The sequence below is a fragment of the Arachis stenosperma genome, chromosome 3 (assembly GCF_014773155.1).
Source record: "Arachis stenosperma cultivar V10309 chromosome 3, arast.V10309.gnm1.PFL2, whole genome shotgun sequence".
In the NCBI taxonomy this organism is placed as follows: Eukaryota; Viridiplantae; Streptophyta; class Magnoliopsida; order Fabales; family Fabaceae; genus Arachis; species Arachis stenosperma.
In genome coordinates this window covers 503,077-519,685 of record NC_080379.1, presented here as the reverse complement: position 1 = coordinate 519,685, position 16,609 = coordinate 503,077, and the positions used below count along the sequence as shown (strand labels likewise).

General features: G+C 34.5%; 3 protein-coding genes across 6 annotated transcripts; all 3 read left to right on the top strand.

The window, feature by feature from the left end:
- Positions 1–526: 526 nt before the first annotated feature.
- On the top strand, positions 527–3,744 carry LOC130967656 (BTB/POZ domain-containing protein At3g44820-like). Of its 3 annotated transcripts, XM_057892611.1 has the most exons (5): positions 535–725; positions 944–1,013; positions 1,547–1,631; positions 1,728–2,740; positions 2,817–3,744. In XM_057892611.1, the coding sequence occupies exons 1-5, from the start codon at positions 676–678 to the stop codon at positions 3,387–3,389; spliced, it is 1,791 nt and encodes a 596-aa protein (XP_057748594.1). In that variant the 5' UTR covers positions 535–675; the 3' UTR covers positions 3,390–3,744. The 3 variants fall into 3 exon arrangements, with proteins under 3 accessions (XP_057748593.1, XP_057748595.1, XP_057748594.1); XM_057892610.1 differs by having other exon boundaries at positions 527–725; positions 1,547–2,740; XM_057892612.1 differs by lacking the exon at positions 944–1,013 and having other exon boundaries at positions 530–725; positions 1,547–2,740.
- Positions 3,745–5,092: 1,348 nt separating this feature from the next.
- Positions 5,093–6,596, top strand: LOC130970605 (transcription elongation factor 1 homolog). Of its 2 annotated transcripts, XM_057896737.1 has the most exons (5): positions 5,093–5,158; positions 5,413–5,571; positions 5,832–5,902; positions 6,170–6,191; positions 6,308–6,596. In XM_057896737.1, the coding sequence occupies exons 2-5, from the start codon at positions 5,456–5,458 to the stop codon at positions 6,372–6,374; spliced, it is 276 nt and encodes a 91-aa protein (XP_057752720.1). In that variant the 5' UTR covers positions 5,093–5,158; positions 5,413–5,455; the 3' UTR covers positions 6,375–6,596. The 2 variants fall into 2 exon arrangements, with proteins under 2 accessions (XP_057752720.1, XP_057752719.1); XM_057896736.1 differs by lacking the exon at positions 5,093–5,158 and having other exon boundaries at positions 5,274–5,571.
- Positions 6,597–7,851: 1,255 nt separating this feature from the next.
- On the top strand, positions 7,852–16,591 carry LOC130968214 (AP-2 complex subunit alpha-1-like). The gene is made up of 27 exons (XM_057893384.1): positions 7,852–8,286; positions 8,788–8,919; positions 9,126–9,251; positions 10,169–10,231; positions 10,305–10,402; positions 10,492–10,699; positions 10,879–10,950; positions 11,027–11,119; positions 11,594–11,695; positions 11,885–11,982; positions 12,275–12,356; positions 12,520–12,608; positions 12,712–12,817; positions 12,899–12,964; positions 13,174–13,280; positions 13,373–13,477; positions 13,569–13,689; positions 13,788–13,988; positions 14,081–14,311; positions 14,646–14,726; positions 14,895–15,059; positions 15,137–15,223; positions 15,327–15,452; positions 15,572–15,652; positions 15,747–15,818; positions 15,939–16,018; positions 16,104–16,591. The coding sequence occupies exons 1-27, from the start codon at positions 8,155–8,157 to the stop codon at positions 16,246–16,248; spliced, it is 3,069 nt and encodes a 1,022-aa protein (XP_057749367.1). The 5' UTR covers positions 7,852–8,154; the 3' UTR covers positions 16,249–16,591.
- Positions 16,592–16,609: the final 18 nt, after the last annotated feature.

Below are 16,609 nucleotides of genomic sequence, written 5' to 3'. Positions count from 1 at the left end.
CATGTCTTTAGACATATTGTCTCTGTTCATATCTTCTCTACCAAACACAATTTTATGTATCTGTATCCATGTCTCAGTGTTCTGTCTCTGTAAACAAACGCAGCCTAATATCTAATATTTATCTAACTTATTTTTTATAATAAAATTTGAATAAACACTATTTTTTAATTATTATAGCAATCACCTTAATTTTTTGGTGCCTACATTATTGTGGTTCCGACTTTAGACGACCGGACCGTCTTTAGCGTCGTGATCCGTGCGTCATTTTTCATTTTTTTTTTACCACAAAATCACTCCCTTTTTCACTGAAAAGAAAAATTATACTTTTTTAACATGAAATTTATTATTGTTAATAAATAAATACATAATAAATATATTAAAAAATTGAATTGTGAATGTCACAATGTTATGTTTAGAGTGTTTAATCGGGTGATTTTCTTAGCTGACCCAATCGTCACTGTTGACTGTTCCATACATGACCTTATTTATATTCATTTGACTCTTCCATTCATTATATCCATTCTTTCTCTTCTTTTCTTCGTCGTTCATTTTCTTATTATTCCTTTTTGATTTTTTTTTTTACCAAATCGGTTTTTTTGGCAACAGAATGTTGTTGTTGGGTTGGTAGAGATTATAATTAGAGAGAGAAAAAGGAAAAGGAAGGGTCCTTCAGATATGGCTCCAGCTGGGAAGCATTCTGGGTTTCGTAGAGAAGGCAATCACTGGTATTGTTATCACTATTACTCTTTTTAATGTTCCTTTTCAATCTTAATTTCGATTCATTGTTATGCTTCCATAATTTATTGTACACGATCGGTTTGAATGAGCTATGGGCTTTGATTTGTTGTTGTTGAGCTTTTTTTTGTGTGCTGCATGCATTTGTGTGTATAGAAAGGAAACAGTGTTTGATTGGTGATTTTTTTTTCTGTGTGGTTTTTGGTAGGTTTTGCAATGGTGAACTGCCTAGTGATATTAGTGTTTCCATTGAGGGCGTTACTTTCCATCTTCATAAGGTATACTATGAATGTCTTCCTTTATTAATTGTTATTCCTTCTACTACTTTGTGCTTTGAGCTCCAGTATGAGGTGTTCAGTCTGCTACTTCTATGCAATTAATTGCTTAGATGCTATTGGTTGAGAGTTTTATTTTAATAAATGAGAGTTTAGCACCCCTCTGTAATTAAAAGTATAATAAGACTCATTGATACTTGCTGCTCATGCTGTACATTCTTCAATGATGACAAAAGTCAACCATATTGGATTGTTTTGAAGGATCACTTGTTGCTATTTTGAGTTTATGCATAATTTGCAGACATTTAGGATTGGATACGGGTTGGAAAAGCATTGGAAACTTAAAGTTATTGTGTTTTCAATGAAAAACTTTCTACATTAATCATCTTAAGGCACTTTGTTAGCAAAACTCTAATAATAGTAATAATAATAATAATAATACAAGGAATTGTTTTATGTTAGCCATAATGTTATGTATTTGATATGAATATTCTTAAGTTGTACTTTGAATAAGATATTCTTTGGCAACAATGCAGTTCCCTCTTGTGGCAAAATGTGGAAAAATTGCACAAAAACATGAAGAATCCAGTAATATGGTGCTGGTGCTGGAAGAATTCCCTGGTGGCCCTGACACTTTCTTAATTGTGGCCAAATTCTGTTACAGTTTTCGTGTGGAATTGACAGCCAGAAATGTAATTTTAGTTTATTGTGCCGCAGACTACCTTGAAATGACAGATGAATTCGGGGAAGATAATTTGTTATCGAGATCAGAGGGCTTTTTCCATAAGAATATTCTGCACAATTGGAAAGATTGTATTTTGGCTCTCCAAAGTTCTGAGCCTGTTCTACAGAAGGCTGAAAAGCTTCACTTAGTTGACAAGTGTTTGAATGCTCTCTCAGTGATGGTTTGTACAGATCCTAGTTTGTTTGGATGGCCAAGGATGATGTATGGGAGTTTACAAAGTCCTGGTGGAAGCATTCTATGGAATGGTATAAATACCGGCGCAAGAATTCAAAGCTCAGAGTCTGACTGGTGGTTTGAAGACATCTCATTTCTGAGTGTGAGTTTGTTTGAGAGGCTTTTTAAGACAATGCAAGTGAGGGGTATAAGACCCGAAAACCTTGAAGGTGCCATAATGTACTATTGTAGGAAATACTTACCAGGTTTGGATCGTTGGCAGAGTGGACAAGGTAGCAAGACTAGAACGGTTGCAAGCTTCAGTTTGACACCAGCTGCCGTTGATCAGAGGGTTCTATTGGAAAGTATAGAGAAACTCCTTCCTTTCAGGAAGGGAACATCCTTTTGTCGTTTCCTACTGGGGCTTGTTCGCGTGGCTTTGATATTGAATGTGAATCAGACATGCAAGGATTCATTAGAGAGGAGAGTAGGTACACAATTGGAACTGGCAACTCTGGATAGTCTTCTCATTCCTAATTATTCAGATTCCGATGCGCTGTATAACACAGACTGCATTGAGCGGATTGTCCATCACTTTATGTCTACAGAATCAAATAAAACCGCCTTTTCTTCTTCATCGGTTGATCCACAAGCACTACCATCATCTGAATCTTTAATGAAAGTTGGAAAGTTGATAGATAGCTACATTGCAGAAATTGCTTCTGATGTAAATTTGAAACCTGGAAAGATACGCTCCCTCGCAGAATCCCTTCCAGAGTCATCAAGATCATTGCATGATGGACTTTACAGAGCACTCGACATATATTTCAAGGTTTGTGTTTCTTGAGATGCACTTCAATTGAAAGGCAATTTGCAATTGTTTTAGTAACTGCTGTGGTATTGTGCAGGCACATCCATGGCTCTCAGACAAAGAGAAAGAAGAACTGTGTGGCATTATTGACTTCCAGAAACTCTCAATCCATGCCTGCACACATGCATCACAAAACGATAGGTTTCCCCTCAGAGTTGTTCTTCAAGTGTTGTTCTTCGAACAGCTGCAGTTAAGAACCGCATTAGCCAGCTGTCTCCATGCATTGGACAATGAAATCACCCCGGCAGCTCCTTCAATTGTTGCAGGCGATACGGCAGGTCAAATCGTACAAAGGGATGGATGGGTGACTGTGGTACGCGAAAATCAAGTTCTAAAGGTGGATATGGAAAATATGAGGTCTAGAGTTGGAGAACTTGAACAAGAATTTGGTAAAATAAAGCAAGAAATGAAAACCATATCAAAATCCCATAGTTCCCTTAGCTCTCCTCGGTTAGTTGCCCGGAAAATTGGGTGGAAGCTTGGTCGGCGTCGATCTTCAGAGACTCAACCAGAAACTCGTGATCGCACTGGTCATCGATCAAGAGCATCGATTGAATATGAACCTCAATCACATAGGTCTGCACACAGAAAAAGTTTTTCTTTGGTGTAATATAAACAAATAATGGCTCCTCTTTACACATACATAGCAGTTTTGCAGTTTTGTGTGGTTTCTAAATTTCTACAAAGGAAAGGGAAGGAAAATGTTTCTTGATCCATTTCTTTTATAATAAATTTCAGAGAAGTTTACAAGCTTCAAGCTTGGACAATGGACATTTTCCATTTCTTTCCCTTGTGTATAACATGTAGACTTCATAGAAGTAAAATTTCACCGGGAAACATCAAATTTTCCTAATTGGAGGATGTTTTTGTTCTTGTTTTGAATGGGGGAATGCTATTATATTTATCCCTTTGTATTTATTCTTCATCAACCATATGATAAGCTAGTGACATATCACTTTTATACAGATGGAAATTCAAAGTTAGTGTTGTGCCATGAAATTGACAATTAAAGTTTAGCAAGATGTACATTATGTTTTAGTTCAGAAATGTATCAATAATATTCATAGTTGATGATGTACATCCATTCGAATTTATCTACACTAGTGTATTAGAAGGTACTAAGGTGCTTATTAATTTATCTTTTTATAAATTAAAATAAACAATAATAACAAATTTGAGATTAGTTAAGACAGTAAATATGTTATACAAAAGTTAAAATGATATGCTTTTAACTGTTATAGTTAACGCTAATAAGTTATAACTCAAATGACATAGTCTTCTCATACTCAATATAATTTTTTATTAATTATATATGATAAAAGATATTTTGAAAAAAAATTGTACACTATTTTTTTTTAATATAGATATAGACATATATAAATTTAGATGTAAGTGAAGTGTTCTTTTTAATTTAATGTTTTGTCGATCATTTATAAGCACCAGTTAAAAAAAGAAAAAAGTATTATGAGTAGACAGGGATGGAAATAGGTTAGGTCAGGCTAGACTTTGTTCTTAATAGGTCTGGTTTGTCATATAGTTAATTGCCCTGCAACTTGATATATGCTATTTTTAAAGTACTAAATTTAACCTATTATTCAACTTGGCTTGACTTAAAGCCTGTTAAAAAGTCTGATAATTTTTTCTTATAAAAATAAAAATATTATTTAAAAAATTATATTTTAATAAAAATATTTATATGTAATATGTTATATTTAATATTTATAAAAATTTTTAAATTTTTAAAATATTTAAAATGGATAAAAATATTTATAATTAAATATAATAAATTTAAAATATCTCATAATTTTATTAATAATAAAAAAATTATTTATATATATAATTATATATTAATAGATCCAAATAATTCTGATAAATATAATAAAATTAATTAATGAACTTAGGATTGAGCTATTAATATATTAAGACTTTTATAAAAATTTAAACATGTATTTATTTTATAATAGATCAAATTAAATTAAACTAAACACAAACCAAATTACAGACTTTTGACACATCGCTTGACTTTTTTCACTCCTGTGTGTTGTAGTATATGATTTTAGATAAAACATGGAATATTGAATTTGCTACTTCGATACGGATTTTATCGAATCATTGTTTATGACAAGAAATTGTATGAACAATTTGTAAATAAACAAAACGTTGACCGTTGAACCTTTTTGGGTCTTTCCCTCCAAAAGTAAACTACCTCGTGACGACGTCGTAGAAACAATAGTATCCAGAAACTTCAATGGCACCGAGCAAGAGCCAGCATATAAATACAAGTGTCACTGACTCACACCTTGCTTCAATACTAAAAACTCTATAAATAATCTTTCTTCTTTACGCATCTATTACTTTTGCACTTCCAATTCAATTCAGGTACGTTCTCGGTTCTCATTGCAAATTTTCTCACTATTATTCATCACACTGTTATTCTTTTCTTTTCTTTTCTTTTTTTTCTTTCTAAAATACGAGTTTCTTATTTCTTTCTCTACGTTCCAAGCTTATCATTATTCTTTTTCTGTGTTTCCGAAAAATTCAGCTCCTTGCACCGTTAACAGCAAATTTTAGACGTTTGTGGTTTTTTATTTAAAAAATGTTAGTAATATTGAATATTGTGAATGATTGTAAAGGTGGAGATACGGTTTGGTTTTAATTTTTTTCAACACGAAACCGATGGGGAAAAGGAAATCAAGGAAGAAGGCTGCAGCGCCAAAGAAGAAGAGAGAAAAGCTTGAAACTGTTTTCAGTTGCCCCTTCTGCAACCATGAGAACAGTGTTGAGTGTCATATGTAAGTTTGAACTAAACTGTGTGATTGCTCTTATTGATGTTTTGCATGTCGTGGCATTTATAATTTTCTTGCAATGTATGAATAGATGTTAAAGCAATGATGCCATTGATACTTGATAGAATAGATACTGCTATGAAAATAATTAACATGGGGATGGCAATTGCATACCCAATTGGCTTTAATAATTAATTTCAACTGTGTGCGTAAACTTTGATGCTTTGAAGATTTGTTATTTGTAACACTAGTTGTGATGGGTTCAGTGATATGAAGAATATGATCGGTGAGCTTGCATGTAGGATATGTCAGGAGAGTTTCAGCACAGCCATCACAGGTAAATTGAATGGTAATTGATGATTTAAAAGAAAAAGTCTAGGGGTCAGCAATTTTATTGCATTTTGGCTAGCATGCAACCAGTAGAAAAAGGTGAGTTTGGATGAAATCTCACCCTAATCTCACACCATCAATTGCTGCACCCTAGCATTGCTCGATTTAAAATTCCCCCTAATCCGTAGTTACGTTTATTAAGGCTGCTATCCTGGTTTAAGGGTTTGGGAATTTATACTAACTAATGTTATTTTTTTTAATCCTGTTGCTGCAGCTTTGAGTGAACCAATAGATATGTAAGTGCCTATTTTGTAATTTATCGGAAACTTCTTTCCTTAATCACTCACTATATCTTGGATTTCTTACATAACTTTGATGTGGTTTTACCGTTTTATATATCATCTAAATGCAGATACAGCGAGTGGATTGATGAGTGTGAACGAGTGAACAAACTTGAAGAGGAGGGAGAGGAAGCATAGGAAAATCGACTTCGTTTTTTTTTTTAGTAAATTTTGTAAATGGAATCTTAGTTCCTTAATCGTATAGTTATAGACTTACAGAAGGTTGTTAGTTGTTACTCGAGAATAATTAAGTCTTATGCGGATCGTATGGACCTTTGTAAAACTAGTGTGCTATTTTAGTTTTTAATGTATATGGTGGGATATTAAAATTAATTAAAAAGTTGCGTTTTATTTTTGTAAGTCCATTTTTTTCTAATTTTAGTTGATCTTTTCGGGTAATGGTTATTTTTCTTTCTAATTTTATTTTAAAAAAATTTGCATAAAGATATATAGTCTTCAATGGATACCTTTTATTAAAAGGTGTGAGACATTAATTTATAGTTGGATTTGATGAGTTATGGAAAGAGTAAGAGTTGAAATGTGAACTAATATAGTTGGTGAAATTTATTGGTTATTTTAGTAAGTTGTGATTAAATGAGAGTTTACTAATAAGTAATAAGAGAGTAAGGCAACTTGGCATCCAAATAAAATTACTCCTTCCAGTTTATAATTGTAGTGTCTTCTGATAAGAATTCAATAGTACTAAAAATAGGAAGAAGGGACCAATTAAGTTAAAGAATTCTTACAGTTCGATTACATTACTATTTAAGCAGGTCAGCCTTATCTCACAAAATTAATGGTGCTCAACCAACCGTGTAAACATTTAAGCTGTTTAATATTTCTGAAAACTTTAATTTGAATGAACTTTTATAGTGTCAGCTAAAGTATGCGTCACTTCAGGAGGTTGAATTATGGTGTATGGTACAAACTGCAAAGTGCATCACACCTGTTTCCCTCCATTTTGACCCAAGTGTATGATACATTGATACCTTTGACTTCAACCATTGAAATTGCGAGTACAAAAGAGGATTGCAACGAGAGTATGAGGCACAAAGTCACAACATAAAATATAAATTTTAAAAGTTACCAATCTCAAATTGCTGCACGAACAAAAGAATTGCAGTATTATAGATCAGTCAGAGAAAAAAAAAATCATAATCATAATCATAATTATAATAATAACTGAAAAAAGGATTAGGTGAAATGGAATAATAATGAATATGCTACAACATGAAGATATTATTATTATGGAAAAGTCTAGGGGCCAGCAATTTTATTGCATTTTGGCCAGCAGCAGAGAAAGGTGAGCCATTAGATGAAATTTCACACCAATCTTATACCATCAAATCATCATTGATGGCTAGTTGATGGCTACCAATCACAAATGTTGCTGGCCCCCTAGCATTATTCATTATTTATATTTGTACATCTTAACCTAGCTCTTTAAGTATAAAATTTATCTTTATGTAAATTTAAATTTTATAACTTATAAGTATAATTTTGATACAGAAAAATATAAAGAATTGTATACGATTATTTTATTTAATTAGATACATAACATTTAAATTATTCTATATTTGGTTTAATCGTAAAGTGTTAAAATATAGCTGCTTCCGCGAGTGTGTTCCAGTTTTTACAATTTTGTTCGTTTGGTCTTCACTCCATTTTTTCTCTCTTCTTTCTGCCATTGTATCTCTCTAGATTCTCTCTGAGCATGCATTTTCGTTTTTCCGAATCCGTGAGCTGAAAATCTGAACCTCGTTCATACACCAGAATTTTCCATTGGTGATTGGATCCATCGAACTTCAAATCCGTCATCATCGGAGCCACGGTGGAACCTGTCTACCGTTTTTTTTTCATTCGAAAGAGTACACGGCGGGATCCGCTTCATCTCCCGGCGGATCTGTGAGCTGTGGAGATGGCGTTATCGGGAATGAGAGGTCTGTCGGTGTTCATCAGCGATGTCCGCAACTGTCAGAACAAGGAACAGGAGAGGCTACGCGTCGACAAGGAGCTCGGAAAAATCCGAACTCGCTTCAAGAGCGAGAAGGTTAGGAACTTAGGATTCTTTGCTTTTATTTTATCTTCGAGTTTGATTCGGTTTTCGCTATTTGATTTTTCGCGTAGGATTTGAATGTCCCGTAGAATTTATCTTCGAGTTTATGTGGTTGAACTATTTCATTAGCTGTGTAGTTCAAGTTCATGTAGAATGACATTAGAAAGTGTTGTTAATATACTTGATGCTAAAGTTCTCTAAAACTCCGATGAAGAATTTTGTTGTTGAAGCCTGGTAGTTAATTTTTGCTTATTACTGCATTTGAGCTGTGTCATTTTAATTATCATTATGCTAGAAGATCGTTTCGTCAGATTCAGTTACATACATTGCAAATAGGGATAGTTACTCTGCATAATTTTTTGGTTGCAAATATTTTTAAGGGGGAAAAATCCTATCATTCAATGTGCATATTCTGTTGTTGTTTTCTATTAATCAAAGCAGTGTAAGTGTCATGGCAATGCATGTTGATCTTATCCCTTTTGATTCTATGTTTAGGGTTTGAAACCATATGACAAAAAGAAATATGTATGGAAAATGCTTTACATATATATGCTTGGCTATGATGTGGATTTTGGTCACATGGAAGCCGTTTCTCTAATATCTGCTCCAAAGTATCCAGAAAAGCAGGTAAAATCTTTCTCTCTCATCTTTCCACAATGTTGTGTTACTAGCTATATATATTAGCAATTCTTAGATTGTTCAATAGCATACTTCATCTTGTAGGATAATTGGACAAGACTTTGTTGTTGTTGTTGTTGTCATTATCTTAGATTGTTCAAAGGTAAACCTGGCAGAGAAAACATAGTTTCTAACTTCACAATAACTAATTGCAGGTTGGGTACATTGTGACATCATGTCTGGTCAATGAAAACCATGACTTTCTGAGATTGGCAATAAATACTGTGCGGACTGATATTATTGGTCGCAATGAAACATTTCAGTGCTTAGCATTGACTATGGTATGGTAATGGAAAAATTGTCAACCTTCTATAATTATGTGGCTTACTCTCTTATTAACTGTACAACTGTGCTTCTCTTATTCAAAATGCAATAATGAGAAGCTCTAGAAAAGAGGCCACGTTGTTTGTATATTGCATCTTATGTTTTGCAATTGATCAATGTCATGAATATTCAACTAAGTTTTTATGTTGGCTGTCGAAGGCCTAACACAACTCTCCTCCTTTATCCGGGCTTGGGACCGGTTATGTACCGCAGGTGTAGCATAGGCGGAGTTATGTTTTACAATTGACACTAAAAAAAAAAATTTTAATGGCCATATGGACTTCCAATGAGTATACATTTCATAAATTGATGAGTTTCCCCATTATATTGTTATTTGTTTTCCCTTTTAGTCATTATGATCATGTGCTTAATTTAATCAGATAAATATGACCATATTAAAAGCATTAATAGTAAATTTCCCTACCTTTCTTGCTCTTATTTTATTCTCAGTACCACTCTAACTGTTAAAACATGTATTCAGATATAGTTTTCAACTGCTTGGATAAAATATCTCTGAGGTCATATAGCTCTCTGGGATCTGATTATGGAGCACTCCATATATGGTTCACTATTCTGATTTGTAATATTTGAGAATGCAGTTTTCTTCTATACATAGAGAGTGAGAACTTTGAAACATTTGGTGGAGCTTTATTTGTTTGGTTTTGATTACCCTAAAATTTGAACCTTTTTTCCAACTTGAGTACAGGATCAGAATATCTGTAAATTTCTTTTTTGTACATGCTATCACTTTTTGCTCTCTGAATATTGCATGTGTTCACTTGTTTGTCCTGAAAAAAATTATCCTTCCAATTCCAAGCTATGTAAGCTGGAATGTTATTTTCGTTGCTATCATATTGTGTATTCTATTTTGCAGGTTGGAAATATTGGTGGAAGAGAATTTTCCGAGTCCTTAGCACCTGATGTACAGAAGTTGCTGGTAAGAAATTATGCATAATTATTAATTAATTAATATTTTCCATGAGAAAATAATTTATTCTTTTGTGATCTAGGTATCTAGCAGTTGCAGACCGCTTGTGAAAAAAAAAGCTGCTTTATGCTTACTGCGATTATACAGGAAAAATCCAGATGTTGTCAATGTAGATGGGTGGTAATTTGAATGTCACTTTGCTGGTAACATGCTGTCTTCAATGTTTTTACCTCAAATGTAACTTGATAATTCCTTATAATATATTTCAGGGCGGTTCGGATGGCACAACTTTTGGATGAACGAGACCTTGGTGTTTTGACTTCTTCTATGAGTCTCCTTGTTGCTTTGGTGTCAAACAATTATGAGGCATATTGGAGTTGTCTTCCCAAGTGTGTAAAAATTTTAGAACGCCTTGCTAGGAACCAGGATATTCCGCAAGAGTACACTTACTACGGCATCCCATCTCCCTGGCTTCAGGTGTGTAACTTTTACCCTTTTCCTTTGATAGCTTTGGATTTAAGGAGATTTTGGGTGCTATTCTTGCAGTGTAGCTTTTAATGAAAGTAAAAAGTATGCTTCCCCAATTTTGCAACTCTTACTTTCCCTTACGACACTTGTCAACCTTGTATTGCTTGTTTGGTTCGTTCTTAACATAGGTCAAAACAATGAGGGCCCTTCAGTATTTTCCGATCATTGAAGATCCAAATACCAGAAGATCACTATTTGAGGTTTGGATATTTTAACACATACAAATAACTTTGTTTAATTATTAAGTCTTGCTAACTCTTGGATTAATCATTTCAGGTCTTACAAAGGATATTGATGGGCACTGACGTGGTAAAAAATGTGAACAAAAATAATGCATCTCATGCTGTTCTTTTTGAAGCCCTTGCTCTGGTATGTACATTGGCATTTTATATTTTAAACAAGAAAAGCATTTTTTCTTTACGTTAATGATCTTGTTATGAATGACTCGCTAAATGCAAATTCTTTATTTTGAATTTATTTGTCAAATTAGCTGAGGTTTTAGGAAAATTTCCTTAGAAATTATACTATTCTTGGACAACCGCATTCATTCTCATGATTGATTTCGTTTTTTGAATGTAACTGCTCAAATATAATAGATGCTGTTGTGAACCTAATGACAAATGTTACCATGTGGCTTAAATTATACTCTTCTGTGTATGCATGTGGTAGGTTCTGTAGCCTGTCATTAATAGACACATATGACTCTTCTGTAGGGTTTTCTACCATGCTCTTAATTGAATTGTACAGTGCATCTGGTAGCCATATGTTCATTCTCTTCCTCTTATCTTGCAATTTTACATATAGTAATTTTGTTATATTATCTATTCCAATTGCCTGCTGCAGGTTATGCATCTTGATGCTGAAAAAGAGATGATGTCTCAATGTGTGACTCTTCTTGGAAAATTTATTGCTGTTCGAGAGCCAAATATTCGATATCTAGGCTTGGTAAATTGCTGTCACTGACACTGTTCATTTATCCCTAATTTTGTTTTAAGTTCTCTTTTTGGGGAAGAACCGTGCGACATAAAATATAAATACTATGCAGTAGAAGATATCATATTTATAGTTTAAAAGGCTAAAGTTACTGTCAGAATGCAATGTAGAGTTCATAACATAAATGCTATTGTGATGCAGGAAAATATGACTAGAATGTTTATGATTACAGATGTGCAAGATATCATAAAAAGACACCAGGCTCAGATTATTACCTCATTGAAAGATCCTGACATCAGGTTATACACACTGTCCTATGTTGTGAAATCATCAATTCTTTATAGTTTATATATCTCATCCCCGTTATTTGTGTTCCAAGTAAAGCTTGCACAAATTGGATATAATTATTGTACGTGCATGTTAACGTCTTACTCTGAAGGGAAAAATGTCCTTCCATTGACGATATAGTTTTCTTCTACTAAAAACTCTAAAAGTGCTTAAAATCTCCAGTATGATACATATTTAATTCCGTTATTCTTAATGTCATTCTTTGTTGAATCTAGTATTTCTAAGTGGTTGGTTTATACTCAGTATTCGAAGGCGTGCTTTGGATTTGCTTTATAGCATGTGTGATGTTTCAAATGCAAAGGATATAGTTGAAGAACTACTGCAGGTATGAACTAGATTTACGGTGATTCCTGTGAATTTGAAAATCTCATTTTAAACCCTTTGTATCCTTACCAAATGAAGTTTTTTTATTTAGGGAAAAAAAAACTGATGTTACAGTTGAATTGAACCACCCAAATTATTACTTTGTAACTTCTACTATGTTGTAGTATCTCAGCACAGCAGATTTTGCAATGCGAGAGGAATTATCACTAAAAGCAGCTATTCTTGCGGAGAAGTTTACACCAGATCTTTCTTGGTAATGCTATTGCTATTTGTCGCATTGCTGAAGTACACTGTACTGTATTTGCGTATTAAAACTACTATCCATCATGAACTGGGCCATCCTTATTTTATTACAGGTATGTAGATGTGATCCTTCAACTAATTGACAAGGCTGGAGAATTTGTTAGTGATGACATCTGGTTTCGTGTGATACAATTTGTTACAAATAATGATGATCTACAGGTGAAACAGAAGTTCGTATCAACTCTTACTTCTTCCTAGTATATACATTGCTAACAGGGACTTTTTTATGTCTTTGATCAGCCTTATGCCGCAGCAAAAGCTCGAGAGTATCTTGATAAGCCTGCCATACATGAGACAATGGTTAAGGTTTGTGTGCTGTTGTCACCATTTAGTAAAACACCCCCCCCCCCCCCCCCCCTTCTTCCCCCCTCTCATGTTTATTAACTTTTAGTTTGTATTAAATTCAGACACAGATAATTGGTTTATACTTAATCAAAACACCGTGATATAGGCATATAGCATGAGATCTGATTATAGCTCATTATTAATTTTTCTAGTTGCATGCATTTCAACAGGTTAGTGCATATATCCTTGGAGAGTTTGGGCACCTTCTAGTGAGACAACCTGGGTTTAGTCCAAGGGAAATATTTAACATCATACATGAGAAGCTTCCTACTGTATCGTAAGCAGAATCGGTCCATATCAGCAGATACCTCGCTTAATTCATAGCTGGGTTCCGATGTTCCGTTTGACCTAGATATGCTTTATTTTCAGGATTTCTACTATTCCTATTCTTCTATCAACATATGCTAAAATTCTTATGCACACTCAACCACCAGACCCTGATCTACAGAATCAGATATGGGCAATATTCAAAAAGTGAGTTATACCTATTCAATTTATTTTTCATGAGTTGGTCTATGGTTTGTCATAAAGCTTGAGATTCTGATGCATTTGCTCATATCTTTAGATATGAGAGTTGCATTGAAGTTGAGATACAGCAGCGGGCTGTTGAATATTTTGCCTTGAGTAGAAAAGGTGCAGCATTAGTTGATATATTAGCTGAAATGCCTAAATTCCCTGAACGGCAGGTATTATTGCCTTATTGGTTCAGTATTTTAGAGGCAGCTTATTTATAATTTTGTTTCATCAGTTTATTCACCAATGGTTTAATCTACTTTGGCTTCAGTCTGCATTGATCAAAAGGGCTGAAGACACTGAAGTTGATACTGCAGAACAAAGTGCAATGAAGTTGCGAGCCCAGCAACTTTCTCAAACATCAAATGCATTGGTTGTATCTGACCAACACCCTGCTAATGGTACACCAGCAGTCATGGTCAACCAACTTGGTCTTTTAAAGGTGCCCAACCCCAGCACAAGGAGTAACATGGTTAGTTTAAGTCTCATTCTATCATCCTCAGAAGAAATAACACGTTTGCCCCAGTTGCTTCTTAGTTTGATCTGGACTTCATGTTTTAATAGGATAATGATTCAGAGGATCAAAGATTACCCCAGGTAAATGGGACTTTGAGTAAAGTAGATGCTCTGCCTCAATATGCCGACCTTGATGGTGTTCTCTTGGATACATTGGCTATTGAGGGCCCACCCAGCAGCATTGTCCAACCTAAGTCAAATTCCAATTTGGGATTGGGAGGTATTGCAGTTGAGTCATCAGCCCTCGTTCCTGTTGATCAGCAAGCTAATGCTGTGCAGGTACTTGTATTGATTATAGTACCATAACAATTCTGAAGTCTTTTAAGTTTTAACTTTACCCATTTTATTGGAATGTTACTAGAACATTCCATATTTAAATTTTACTGATCACTTGAGGAAAACATTCGTGTTAGACTTTTTTCATTTTCATAAATGATCCGGCATGAGTCAGATGTTGGTTTCTGTGCCAAAGGCTTTTCTTTACATGAATGAAGAATACTTTAAGATAGACCATTTTACCTATTTGATGGAGACTTGTCATCCGTTATTCAACATTAGAAAGATATTACTGCCTGTATGTATTGGAATGTAACGAATACCACCCGTTGTGCAGCCAATTGGAAATATCGCTGAAAGGTTTCGTTCTTTGTGCTTGAAGGATAGTGGTGTTCTATATGAGGATCCTTACATTCAGGTTTTTCCTCCAACATTATTGTTTATATTTTTTTTGTAACATCAGTCCAAAATATACTTGCAGTTCACCGACAGACATCTTTAGTATTTTCAGTAATTAAGGGTCAACGTTATATAGTAGATTCTTGGTGTCCTTACTTTTTTGTATGTACATTCATTTTTGCAACAGATTGGCCTTAAAGCAGAATGGAGAGCTCATCAGGGACGCGTTGTTCTTTTTTTGGGAAACAAGAATACTTCTCCTCTCCTCTCTGTTCAAGCTATAATATTGCCACCCACTCATTTAAAGACGGAGCTCTCATTAGTACCAGAAACTATACCTCCCCGGGCACAGGTGAGACAACACGACCAATGTTAAATGTTGCTGCTTTAATAATTTGTTCACATTTCCCTGACTTCTTGGCTGCGTAGGTGCAATGCCCACTTGAAGTTGTTAATCTCCTCCCAAGCAGGGATGTGGCTGTTCTTGACTTCTCATACAAGTTTGGTAATGATATGGTACGTAAATTTGAACCTGTGTTTGTTACTATCTGGAAAAATCATTGAGCTTCATTCCCAGTACCCTATGTGTGTAACTGCATACATATGTGTCCTTTCACAGGTCAACGTCAAACTTCAGCTTCCAGCTGTCCTAAATAAATTTCTTCAGCCTATATCTATATCTGCTGAAGATTTTTTCGCTCAATGGAGATCCCTATCTGGACCACCTTTAAAGCTTCAAGAAGTGGTATGTATTATGTGCACCTAGAGTAGTATACTTACTCTAGGAAGTTGAATTTAACTTTGCAAATGTATATTGTTGAATATGGATCATGCAGTCATCAGTTTATTTTGTTATTTTTGCAGGTTAGAGGTGTCAAACCACTTCCGTTGCTTGAAATGGCCAACTTATTCGATAGTTACTCTTTGACAGTCTGCCCGGGGCTGGTAATTCCCAACTATTATTTTTTATCTTTCGTATCTTCCTATTGTACACTAATTGATTTATATCATAACTCTTTCTGCTATCTATTTGTTTTAGGATCCCAATCCAAACAATCTTGTTGCGTGTGCAACATTCTATTCAGAAAATACAAGAGCCATGCTCTGTTTGGTTAGTATTCATGTTTGCTTTAGGAATCTATTTACTTAAGAATTCTACATCGTAGAGATAATACACAGCATTATTGAATTATTGATGGATGAAAGAAGTTGTAACACTTTAAATATTCAGATAAGAATTGAAACGGATCCAGCAGACAGAACCCAGCTACGAATGACGGTTGCTTCGGGAGACCCAACACTAACATTTGAGTATGCGATTTAGTTTTCAATTTACGTGACCTATCAAACATATTTGAAAGAGCTTTTTCTTCATATAATTTGCATTTGGTTTCAGGTTGAAGATGTTTATAAAGGAAATGCTAGTCAGCATTCCCCCAGCAATCCAGAAACCTCCACAAGCATCTCCAACACCACTTCAACAAGCCAGTGATGTAGCAGCATCGACAGACCCCGGGGCTATGCTTGCTGCTCTTCTGTGACAAAGTAGATAGATGCATAAGCCAATGATTTATTGTACGTTATTGAGGTGGATTTATCGTAAGCCAATTGAGTTGCATATACAATTTCATGATGCGTGGACTGGCGGAATCAGAAAACTGTCAGTGTAGTCTCGGTAGGTCGGCATTTTTTAAGATTCTTTCCCCTAGAGTGAGTGAATTCTCTCGAGTGTTTATTTAGTTCTCTTATCCGTGAGCTCTTACCTATTTTTACCAGGGTGTATTTATAATGTAAAATATTTTGCGTCATAGATTAGATTGTATGTATCACATGTTTACTTTCTTTTGCCAATAATAATACTGGATTCGGTGCTATGCTAACACACGAATTAGGCGGAAAACC

What these genes read in the sequence shown, in the direction of transcription:
- LOC130967656 (XM_057892610.1), top strand. Translation starts at nt 676, where the DNA reads ATGGCTCCAGCTGGGAAGCATTCTGGGTTTCGTAGAGAAGGCAATCAC. An exon ending in CGTAGAGAAGGCAATCACTG is followed by an intron (nt 726 to 943) that starts GTATTGTTATCA and finishes GGTTTTTGGTAG; the next exon opens with GTTTTGCAATGGTGAACTGC. An exon ending in TTACTTTCCATCTTCATAAG is followed by an intron (nt 1,014 to 1,546) that starts GTATACTATGAA and finishes GCAACAATGCAG; the next exon opens with TTCCCTCTTGTGGCAAAATG.
- LOC130970605 (XM_057896737.1), top strand. Translation starts at nt 5,456, where the DNA reads ATGGGGAAAAGGAAATCAAGGAAGAAGGCTGCAGCGCCAAAGAAGAAG. An exon ending in TTTCAGCACAGCCATCACAG is followed by an intron (nt 5,903 to 6,169) that starts GTAAATTGAATG and finishes CTGTTGCTGCAG; the next exon opens with CTTTGAGTGAACCAATAGAT. An exon ending in TTGAGTGAACCAATAGATAT is followed by an intron (nt 6,192 to 6,307) that starts GTAAGTGCCTAT and finishes ATCTAAATGCAG; the next exon opens with ATACAGCGAGTGGATTGATG.
- LOC130968214 (XM_057893384.1), top strand. Translation starts at nt 8,155, where the DNA reads ATGGCGTTATCGGGAATGAGAGGTCTGTCGGTGTTCATCAGCGATGTC. An exon ending in ATATTCGATATCTAGGCTTG is followed by an intron (nt 11,696 to 11,884) that starts GTAAATTGCTGT and finishes ATTGTGATGCAG; the next exon opens with GAAAATATGACTAGAATGTT. An exon ending in AGCAAGCTAATGCTGTGCAG is followed by an intron (nt 14,312 to 14,645) that starts GTACTTGTATTG and finishes CCCGTTGTGCAG; the next exon opens with CCAATTGGAAATATCGCTGA.